The sequence below is a fragment of the Procambarus clarkii genome, chromosome 31 (assembly GCF_040958095.1).
Source record: "Procambarus clarkii isolate CNS0578487 chromosome 31, FALCON_Pclarkii_2.0, whole genome shotgun sequence".
Taxonomy (NCBI): domain Eukaryota; kingdom Metazoa; phylum Arthropoda; class Malacostraca; order Decapoda; family Cambaridae; genus Procambarus; species Procambarus clarkii.
Window position 1 is genome coordinate 40,581,417 of NC_091180.1, and position 11,834 is coordinate 40,593,250.

General features: G+C 42.5%; 1 protein-coding gene across 2 annotated transcripts in view; it reads left to right on the forward strand.

Annotated features, from left to right (window-relative positions):
• The window catches only part of LOC123752401 (probable cytochrome P450 49a1), a 315,070-nt gene that overhangs the window by 197,832 nt on the left and 105,404 nt on the right, over positions 1 to 11,834 (forward strand). For both annotated transcript variants that reach the window (XM_069334722.1, XM_069334723.1), the window contains one exon: positions 1,145 to 1,310. In XM_069334722.1, the coding sequence (XP_069190823.1) occupies positions 1,145 to 1,310 (166 nt within the window). The remainder of the gene's footprint in view (positions 1 to 1,144; positions 1,311 to 11,834) is intronic.

Genomic DNA, 11,834 nt, shown 5'->3' on the forward strand with positions numbered 1-11,834 from the left:
TGAATCACCCTGTCCCTCTTCTCGACCTGTGTTCTGTTGTTCTACCATTATGCTTGATCCCTTTTTGGTACATAGGGTTATTGATAGACTATATGGATAAAAGAGATGGAGGGAGAGGATAATATAGGGGGAAGACAGAGAGAGAGAGGAGAATATAAGGAAAAGATGAAGGTAGATGAGAGACGAGAGGGGATAGGGGGGAAGGAAGATTAGTGGATGCAAAGAGGGGGATGTAAGGGGTGGAGTGAAAAGATGAGGTTGGGAGTTAGCGACAGAAATAGAGAAGAGCTGGAGAGCGAGAGAGAGAGAGAGCGAGAGAGAGAGCGAGAGAGAGAGCGAGAGAGAGGTAGAGAGAGAGGTAGAGAGAGAGGTAGAGAGAGAGGTAGAGAGAGAGGTAGAGAGAGAGGTAGAGAGAGAGGTAGAGAGAGAGGTAGAGATAGAGGTAGAGAGAGAGGTAGAGAGAGAGGTAGAGATAGAGGAAGGGGGGCTCATCCTGTTCCTTGTATGATTGTCGCCTAATGTTCTTAATGAATAAGGGCAATTCCTACTGATGCACATAACAGGCTCATGAAATAAATGGGCCTCTAGGAGTTGGTTTCAACTTAGCTGAGGTAGGATTATAGCTCTTGTTTGTAGTTTCACCCAGTTCCTTATAAGATAGTTGCCTATGTGATAGTGTCAAAGTATATTCTCATGACATAAATGAGTTTCTAAGAGCAAGCTTCAGATGAGCCGAGGTAGGATAACAGCTCTTGCTTGCAGTTTCACTAGGCACGTTATAACCCTGGTATTAGAGAGAGAGAGAGAGAGTAGGAGAGAGAGGGAGACAGAGTAGAAGAGAGAGAGAGAGACAGAGAGACAGACAGAGTGTGTGAGTGTGTGTGTGAGTGTGTGAGAGAGTGTGAGAGTGTGAGAGTGTGAGAGTGTGAGAGTGTGAGAGTGTGAGAGTGTGAGAGTGAGAGAGTGAGAGAGTGAGAGAGTGAGAGAGTGAGAGAGTGAGAGAGTGAGAGAGTGAGTGAGAGTGAGAGTGAGAGTGAGAGTGAGAGTGAGAGTGAGAGAGAGAGAGAGAGAGAGAGAGAGCAGGGAAGGGGAGGGTATATCTATTTATGTGTACATTATTGAGCACATCATTCTCACCCACCAGAGTTGTTATAACAAAGGTGCACGAAGCTAAGAGGGACCTGGAAGCTCGTGAGGCGGAAGAGTCTGGTGAGCTGAACATCCTGGAGTCTCTCCTCACTACTCCGGGTCTCTCCTTCAAGGACGTCGTCACATTCATGATGGATCTCTTCTTTGCTGGTATAGACACGGTAAGATCATAACTTTCACTTCTTTCATTTACAAATATTGATCACTTTTGTAACTTATAAAAAAGCTGTTTTATCAATGATCAGGATTTACTTAATATAATTAATGGGGAATATTTCATCTATATAAATAAAAATCTAAATTTTTGTTTGTTCAAAATCGCTAATCTCCGAAAGTTCTTCACCGATTTTGAAATTTTGACATAACGTTCCTTTCGAATACGCACATTTTTTTATATACCTACATATAAATGCCACACCTGTGACAGGTAAAAACATGTTTTTTTTTTTTTTTAAATAGCGCCATCTGTTGCACGTAGGAGCAACATACGCTATACTAAATATGTTACGATTCCATTTCAGTGTTTCCGATTGCGTTGATAAATTGGATTTTCATAGATTTTATTTATTTTAATTTTGATTTATTTATTTTGTGTGACATTGCGTTGGAATTGAGCTGTGTTGTTTACCATTCTGTTCATTTCGTGATTATAGTTTATTTTTTTAATTATTTAAATTTTTTCGTTTCATTATTTTTCAACTGTTCTTCCTATTTTTCAGTGATGGGAACATCAGATCATTTGGGAATGCATCGAACGAGGGAGTGGGGAATGGTGGGGAAGACGAGGGGACAGTGGATGGAGTAATAATGGGGAGGACGAGGGGACGGTGGAGTTGGGGATGGTGGGGACGAGCTGACGGAAGAATGCAGAATGGTGGGTAGGACAAGAGGGAAGGGGGGAAGTAGGGGGGGGGTGGTGGGGAGGAAGAGGGAATAGGGTGGGGGAATGGTAGGGAGGACAAGGAGACGGGGGAGTGGAATATGGTGGGGAGGACGAGGGAATGGTAGAGTGGGGGATGATTGGGAGGACAAGAATAACGTGAGGGGGGGGGGGGGGAATTGTGGTGAGGAGGAGGGGACAGGGGAGGGAGGAATGGTGGGGAGAACGAGGGGACAGGGAAGTTGGGGATGATGGGGACGAGGGGATGGGGGAATGGAGAATGGTGGGGAAGGACAAGGGAACAGGGGAGTAGGGGATTGTGGGGAGGAAGAGGGAGCAGGGTGGGGGGGGGGGAGTGGGATATAGTGGGGAAGACGAGGGGGCGATGGAGTTTTTTTTCTACCACAGACGTGACCACACATTTACAATGCTAACCATCATACATACATTTTCTTCTGTCCTTAATGGACAGGGTTAGAGATGTGTTAAACGTATAGTTCAGGCGTTTATTGAACACTCAACCACAGAAGGTGATTCGGTGCTCTTAAAATGCTAAGCTAACCTACATACGTAAATACATAGCTACACAGATTTACGTATGCCCTACATAAAGTTTTCGATGTGTCTTTTACATAGTGTCATTAATGTGCATTTACAAAGGTGAAATGTAATTCTGATCAGCTTCCATATATACTTTATACACATACACAAACACATATATACGTACATATACACATATACATACATAAATACACACACATGCATTCACTTACATTTGTTTCTTTTACTCTGACACGGTGAGATAGCTGACAGAGAAACTAGTGTGAAATTAAACACTTAATCACTGAAGGTGATTAAGGTGCTTTTTACAAGCTCAGGTTATATAGTTACATCACATACATACATTGATACATTACATGGTCAATCTTGGGTACAAGGCCAATATATCATCAAGTGATCCAGTACTCATATAGTAATTACAGAGTTCAGCATACCTTAGCCCTGGAGGGCGAAAGTCAATCAGTATGGGACATTCGACAATATAATGTTCAAGTGAGTGCATGTTTTCTCTGTCACAAAGTTGACACATTGTGTACTCGACATTTGGGTTTTGAGAAAGCTGCCAGATACGTCTATATCCCAGGCGTATTCTGGCCACTATAACATCACATTGCCGGGTTCTTGTTCTATTAGTCCCATATGTGAATGTCTCCTCACGATATCTATCATAATATTTAATGCAACAACTTTCAGGTCTTTGAATTTGTTAGGTGGGTGAGATCTTCATTAGATATTTGTTTAAGTATTCTCTTTGTCACTGCTAATGAAACACCCATATCAATTTCTACCACTGGTTTTCTACAGGCTGTCTTTGCAAGCATATCAACAGTGTCATGCCTTGAGATGCCAACATGTGATGGTATCCATAGGAATTTAATTTCAAATCTGTTTTCTTTAGCAGCTAAAACATTCATTTGAATATCACTGACAATTTTCTGAGCGTCACTACTATTTGCGTTCAATGCCAGGAGTGCACTCTGCGAGTCACAGTATATAAGTCCACTGCTTTTGTCTTTTAAAAATTCAGTGGCAAGGTATATGCTTGCAAGTTCGGTTTGAGTTGTACTTGCCCAGTCATTGACGTGCTTCATTCCTGTATGTACGAGAGAAGATTGTTCAAATATATTACATGCACATCCGGTACATCGTCCACCTTCTTCTACAGAGCCGTCGGTATAGCACTGATACACATCGTTACCCATACTCTGAGTGCTTTCAGTGATTTTTTCAGTGTTAACTGTTTTAATAATGTAGAGTGCACACTATCTTTCTTGGGCGCATTTACAATATCAACTGATAGATCCCAGTTATCCCATGGAGTAATTGGTTGATTAATCATTAATTGAGTTGGGTACATATTTAATATTTTGATGGAGTTGGCTACCTTGTAGAACCAAAATACATAATCAGATTTCGTTCTTCTTCTATAGACCTCAGGTGAGTGCAGCATATTAGAAAGTTTAGCTTGAAACTTCATGTGTTGTCTAGATCTACTCAATGCCTTCACGCCGAAAACTGTGCTAATAGACAAAATTCTCTCACTTATGGTAGGTAATTTTAACTCTGCTCTCATATTAACTATTCTCGTGGACTTTGGAGCCCCAAGGATGAGACGCATAGCTTCATTTTGCAAGGTTTCAAGAGATTTCAGCTTTTTGTCTGTATACAGTGTGAGATGTAGAGCATTGTAGTCAATCAAAGAGCGTATAAATGATACATAAAACATTCTAGCAAGTCTCACGTTAATTCCATGATTGACACCAACAAGGACCCGCAAGGGCTTTAATCTCTCCCACAGTCTACTCTTGATAGAAGACCCAGGGTCGTTAATGGGACCACCATGGTATCTGTAAAACTCGCAGTTCTCAAGTGCTCGCCCATCTATATGATAATTGGCTGGTGGAATACCACATGGAATGAGGGCACGAGTTTTCTGTACAGAGATAAGGAGGCCACATTCCTCAGCTCTAGTAGCAAAAGCATCAAGCAGAACTTGCATTCTAGGCTCGGAGGCAGCCTGTAAACATATATCATCAGCATAACAAATGACAGTGTCTTCATTATTAGTTGGAAGATCTTTAATAAGTTTATGCATCAGAACGTCGAACAACAAGAGGCTGAGGACCCCTCTTTGTGGAGTTCTCAGTTCAAAATGTTTGCTCTCTCTGTGATTTTAACACCATTAAACAAAACATATACTGTTCGATTAGACAAATAGCCCTTTATCCATTATAGTAATTTTCCTAGTATTCCCAGCTCGGCAAGCTGTTCCAGTATGATTTCTCTATTTGCTGTATCAAAAGCTGCTGCTAGGTCGATGAAGACTGTTTGAGGGGAAGCTTCAATATGTGCGAAGTACTCAGCAAAACAGTGTTGTGTACTGAACCCAGGCATAAATGCAAACAGTTGGGGTGACAGGTACCCCTGTATGCGATACATGAAGAACAATACGTTCAAGCACTTTACAAACACATGATGTTAAAGATATGGGTCTATAATTATCTGAGTGTGGTTTGGGGATGGGAACAATGACACTCTTTGTCCAAGCATCAGGTAATACTACTTCACTTAAACTCATTCTGTACAACACTAAAAGTTGATTACCTGGTACGTGTGAGACTAATCTCAGTAGACTGTATGTAATATCGTCCTCTCCAGGAGCAGTTGATTTTCCTATCTTTAGTGCATGATTTAATTTCTATTCAGTTACATCATTAAGGTTCGACACGTCGATAGCTGTACAGGCAAGATTGATGGTTCGTTGTCTGTTGGGGCGTGTGTCGTGCTGTATGTTAATTGGGAGTGAGTCGTAGCTTGATGTTAGTGCCCATTGACCAAGGAGAATGTTTGCTTGTTTTAGTGGGCTGTGGTGCAGTGGTTTGGTTGGGCTGCTTCTAGCTCAAAGTATAAAAAGCTCATTTATACTTTGTAGGAACTCTTCCCAATGTTTATTACGTATAACATTGTTCATGTCTCTCACCTCTCTATTTGCAACTAGAAATGCATGCAAGTCACCTTGTGCTTGGGTTCGTTTGTATGTATCTCCAAGTTGCTTTACTCGTTCATGTTCTTTAACAAATACGGGGTCAAGAACCCACTTGGATGGTGGTAGGTTTTGCCCACTTCTGCTAGGCTTAAGGCCTGTTCCCCAACACACCCATGTGTCGTAGTAGGTAGTAATTGTATCAACGAGATCTCTGGAGAAGGCTTGTACATTTGTTATTGTGTAATCTTGATACCATTTTGAAATACAAATAATAAAGTGGTCATGCAAGCCATATGGAATATTCATTTTCCGTCTCTGATGTCTATTAGGTACATCACACTGTACTTCATAGGAAGCAGAAACTGCATAGTGATCACTAACCAAGTGATTTACCAACGAACATTCCATCCTATCTTGCACAAGGTTTCTACCCATTACATAATCAAGTCTGCCTCCCGATAAATGAGTTTGGGAATCCGTAGTATACACGGTTAATCTGTTGTCATAAACATATTTGATAAATTTGTATCCATTATCGTTGTTAGTAATGTCTCCCAACGTAATATGTCTAGCATTAAAATCTCCCATGTATTTTGTCCCATGATTGTCTAGATCTGGGAGCAATGTTACATTGAGTTTCTGGCTTCTGGCATATATGTTGAGGAATGAGAAGTGGCCTGCTGCAGTTTGTACATGAAAGTGATGGTACTGTGTGTGTACATTGTGGGATGTGCTCACAAGAGTGTGCGGTAAATCACTTCTGATGTATGTTAAAAGCCTGTGGCGTTACTGTTAGTATAGGATATACCCTCTGATCTTTAGTGGGGTTTTGTTTATCATGTTGGACGTGTAGGGCTCCTGTATAGCAATTATATCTATGTTGTTGCTGGTAACATGTGCAATTAGGTCATTCAGTCTTTTGTTAATGCTACGAATGTTCCAACTGAGAAACCTAATGGTCCTTGTGTCAGCAGCAGCCATCGTCTTGGTGTTGTTCCTCCCTGGGACTTGTGGTCCCATTGTTGTCCTCGTCTCACTTCCACAACGTGTCAATAAGTGACTCTACGACGTAAAGAGCCACACCAAACTAGTAAACTAGAAAATGTACCAGACAGCACTGACAGCTCGATAGGTACAGACACCACGACGGTTCTTGATAGAGCAATTCAGAACAGAAGGACAGACTTATGCAAATTTTATGCAAAGCGCATATGCAGACACAGATATGCTGGTAATAAGAAAGGATTAGAATGCAGTTACCAACATCCCAAAAAATGTTTAAATATGCTTAGGAAAGGTGAGTGTCGATTTGGATCAATATGTAGGTTTTTCCATCCTGACATGTGCCAAACCTCACTGGAGGACAGAAAATGATATGACCTTAGCTGCCCACACTTTCACGTGAAAGGCACGGAACGCTACATAAAGAGTGGCAAGCAGGATAATGAATTTGGAGGAAACTCTATAAATTTTTTATACCAGACCGGCAGAGAATTCAAAAGGAGCAGCATGGAGAATGTATGGAACTGGATGCCAGATCCACTTGCATTCCAGAATTACAGATACAATTACCCAACGAAAGGGAACTACAACTACGACAGACAACTGCCCTACAACAATCAGTACTGGTCAGAACAAACTCATTATGTCCACGAATAATGGACTTGCCGAAAAAGTCTCCCATTCAAACTATCACTAATAGAGTAACCTCATTCATCTTTGCCAACATACAAGGACTGAAAACAAGAACAAACAACAAAGTACAGTTCATAAATGGCCTCCTCACGGAGTCAAATGCAGTATTTGGAGCTTTCACAGAAACCCATGCAGGGGAATTGTTGGACAGTGAGATCTGGATTCCAAGATATAACCTATACAGGTGTGATAGGAAAATTAGGTCACATGGAAGAGTGGGTCTGTATATTAGAGAAGATCTTGTATGCTCGGAGCTCCTAAACGTTACAAATGAGGTGGTAGAGGTACTGGGATTAAAAATAGAGAAAATAAATTTCGTGATTATACTAATATACAAACCGCCAGATGCAACGGCTGAGGAATTCACAGAACAGATAAGCAAAATAGAGAATAGCCTTGATAATTTGGAGAACCCGATACCTGATTTTATCTTCCTAGGTGACTTCAACTTGCCTAGTCTCAGGTGGACAATAGCAAACAATAATATTATACCAGGAAATCTATCAGGACCTAACCAACCACAGATTAGAGAACTACTTAGATTCTGTGACAAATTTTCACTCAATCAGCAGACATCGGAGCCAACGAGAAATGAAAATATTCTAGATCTGGTCTTTACGAACAATGAAGACATTATCAGAGACATTACGATATCAGATACCACATACTCAGATCACAAACTCATTGAAGTGCAAACGACCATCAATACTCAGAATAGACCTAACACGTTGATAAAGCGAGAGGGGCTATTCAGTAAATTCAATTTTAATAATAAAAGGATAGACTGGGAGATAATAAACAGGGAACTTACAAACATTCCATGGGGAACTGTTCTAAATAATACAAGTCCTACAGAAGGAATAGAAAAACTGACTTCAGAAGCGTATCAAGTCTGTCTGAAACATGTTCCTTTGAGGAAAGCCAGAAAGAGATCTAACGTAGAAAGAGAACGCAGACGACACTATAAGCGCAGGAAAAAAATAACGGAACTGCTTATGCAGACACGAATTTCCCGTCAAAGAAGGAATAATTTAAATAGGGAGATTGAAGAAATCGAGCGGAAATTAAAACACTCATATGAAACTGAAGAAAGGCAGTTAGAACAGAAAGCAATTCAGGAAATAAAGAAAAATCCAAAATATTTCTTCTCATATGCGAAATCAAAAGCAAAAACCACTGCCAGTATTGGACCTATTCGTACAAGTGAAGGTTCATACACGGAGGATGACAAAAGAAATTAGTGAAATCCTAAAAAAGCAGTATGAGGACATGTTTAGCACTCCAATAAACAACATGAAGGTGGAAGATCCAGACAATTTCTTTATGCGGGATATTCAAACCCCTGTAAATATAACTGATATAAACACGAGCGCACTAAATTTTGAAAAAGAAATTGAAAACATGCCCATGCACTCGACCCCAGGTCCAGACTCATGGAATTCAATATTTATAAAGAAATGCAAAGTGCCGGTAGCACAGGCACTCAGTATAGTGTGGAGGAAGAGCTTGGACACGGGGGAGATACCAGATGCACTTAAAGTAGCAGACATAGCCCCTCTACACAAGGGAGGGAGCAAAGCATTGACAAAAAACTATAGACCAGTTGCACTAACATCGCACATCATAAAAGTATTTGAGAGAGTGATTAGGAGTCAGGTCACCAATTTCATGGAGACCAATGACCTTCACAACCCAGGCCAACATGGATTTCGAGCGAGAAGATCGTGCCTCTCACAGCTACTTGAGCACTACGACAAAGTCACTGAGGCATTAGAAGAGAAACAGAACGCTGATGTGATATATACGGACTTCGCAAAGGCTTTCGATAAATGTGACCATGGCGTGATAGCACACAAAATGAAGTCAATGGGAATAACCGGTAAAGTAGGACGCTGGATACTCAGTTTTCTGTCAAACAGGACTCAGCGAGTAACTGTCAACCATATAAAATCTAGTCCAAGTGCAGTGAAAAGCTCTGTACCTCAGGGTATAGTCCTTGCACCGCTGTTTTTCCTTATTTTCATATCAGACATAGACAAAAATACAAGTCACAGCTTCGTATCATCCTTTGCAGATGACACAAAAATCAGTATGAAAATTACCTCGGCTGAGAACATTGAAAAACTTCAAGCTGATATTAATAAAGTTTTCGACTGGGCTTCAGAAAATAACATGATGTTTAACAGTGATAAATTCCAGGTACTCAGGTACGGTAAAAATGAGGACCTTAAACATAATACAGAGTACAAAACACAATCAAATGTACCCATAGTAGGAAAACAGCATGTAAAGGATTTGGGAATAATAATGTCTGACGACCTAACGTTTAAGGAGCATAACCAAGCAAATATTGCGACAGCCAGAAAAATGATAGGATGGATTACGAGAACTTTCAAATCCAGGGATCCCATCACAATGGTTGTACTCTTCAAGTCACTTTTGTTGTCCCGTCTTGAGTACTGCTCAGTACTCACTTCCCCCTTCAGAGCAGGAGAGATTGCTGAAATAGAGGGAATACAGAGAACATATACGGCACGCATAGACGCAATAAAGCACCTAAATTATTGGGATCGTCTCAAAGCCCTCCAAATGTACTCACTAGAAAGAAGACGAGAGAGATATCAAATAATATACACCTGGAAGATACTGGAGGGACAAGTACCAAATCTACACAGTAAAATAACAACGTACTGGAGTGAACGACATGGAAGAAAATGTAGAATAGAACCAGTGAAGAGCAGAGGTGCCATAGGCACAATCAGAGAACATAGTATAAACATCAGAGGTCCGCGGTTGTTCAACGTCCTCCCAGCAAGCATAAGAAATATTGCCGGAACAACCGTGGACATCTTCAAGAGGAAACTAGATTTATTCCTCCAAGGAGTGACGGACCAACCGGGCTGTGGTGGGTATGTGGGCCTGCGGGCCGCTCCAAGCAACAGCCTGGTGGACCAAACTCTCACAAGTCGAGCCTGGCCTCGGGCCGGGCTTGGGGAGTAGAAGAACTCCCAGAACCCCATCAACCAGGTATCAACCAGGTACCAACCTGGCGTTTGGCGTCGTCAGGAACATCTGGTGACATCATCAGTTTCTTGATCACTGAGCAACTCGGGATGGTCCGCGAGTGAATGTTCTCTGTAAGTTGCATGGCATAATTACTGTCACACAGAATTTTATCATTTTCATTTTCGTACTTGGCTTGAGCGCGTTCGTTAAGGTCAATAATCATTATAAAATATGCTGATGCAGATCGACTTCCTTTTCCAGTTATGTTTCTGTGTCATTAACACTGCTGTCATCCCTGAGTTGACTGACGACGTCGCTGCCACCGCCTCCGTAGTCGCTCTCCTCTCTGCCCCGTCGCCGCCGGCGTCACCACTACCGCAGGTACCTTTACCAGCGGGGGCCACGGCTGTGACACAGCAGTGTGGAGGCTGCTGTATCTCTTGTGCAGGAGCCCGACGTAGCGTCTGTATAATTTCAGGCAGTTCTGCTACCTGTGCTTGCAAGGCTGCCAACTGTCCTTTAACTGTTGCCTCAGGCTATTGTGTGTTGTCAGGGGCGTTGCTGGTACTGTCACCACTATGGGATGGGTCAACAGTACTAGGGCCGGCATCAGTAGGTACTTATTGAGTCTCGGGCTCTTGCCTCCTTGTGCCAAGGGAGGCTGGCCGTTTGGTACAGTCTAAGTGCCAGATGGTGACTCCTTCCGTACCACATTTGAAACACTTCAGCGGCGGTTTAGACGGAACCACAATTTCAGGTTATTGCTCTGCTTCTGTTACAGTCTTCTGTTGCTCCTGTTCCAGCTTTCTTTGGCCTCTGGTCTTTTTATACTGCTAGTCCTTCAGTGGGTGATCACTGGAACAGAGAGCACACATGGGTGTGGGGCACCAGCAGTGCTTAGCTATGTGACCACTGCCACAGCACACAACACTCCGCAGGGTCTGGCTGCCACACCCTGAACGTGCTGGGGCGCACATACAACCCACCAAACGAATACTCGTCAGGTGGCCTCAGTAGGCTTACCATTCTTGGTCAATCTTCGTGCTTTGTGTATCCCATCTAATACATAGGCCCACTCTAGTGGATACCCGTGACTGTACCTGTAGACTAGGTATTCATCCATCTTCTTGTTCCGTGTTGGGTTATCTAGATGGGAGAACTTTACATCACCTATTTTCCCTTGTAGAAGAGCCTCCACAACTTGCTGCTTCTCTCTTGACACATACCCATACGGGGAGTTGACATGTGGACGTACCACGCCTGCAGAGCCAGGTGGGTACACCTTGCTCAGCTTCTTACTCCACACAATCCTGTCTGCCACACTCGTGCCTTTAGGGAAGGTCAGACGTGTGTACTCGCTCCTCTGTGCTACTGGACGTCGTCCACCCTGTTGTTCACCAGGCTTCTGTTTCCCTTGTTTCCTTCTCTGGCTCTTACTTACCACCGCCACAAACCCATCACTAGGTGGTGGGGTGACAGTGTCACTGGTCACGGTAGGGGAGAACCCTGAGGGGTCCAGCAGCTACCTCCTCCATACCTGCTTCTTCAGGCGACGGT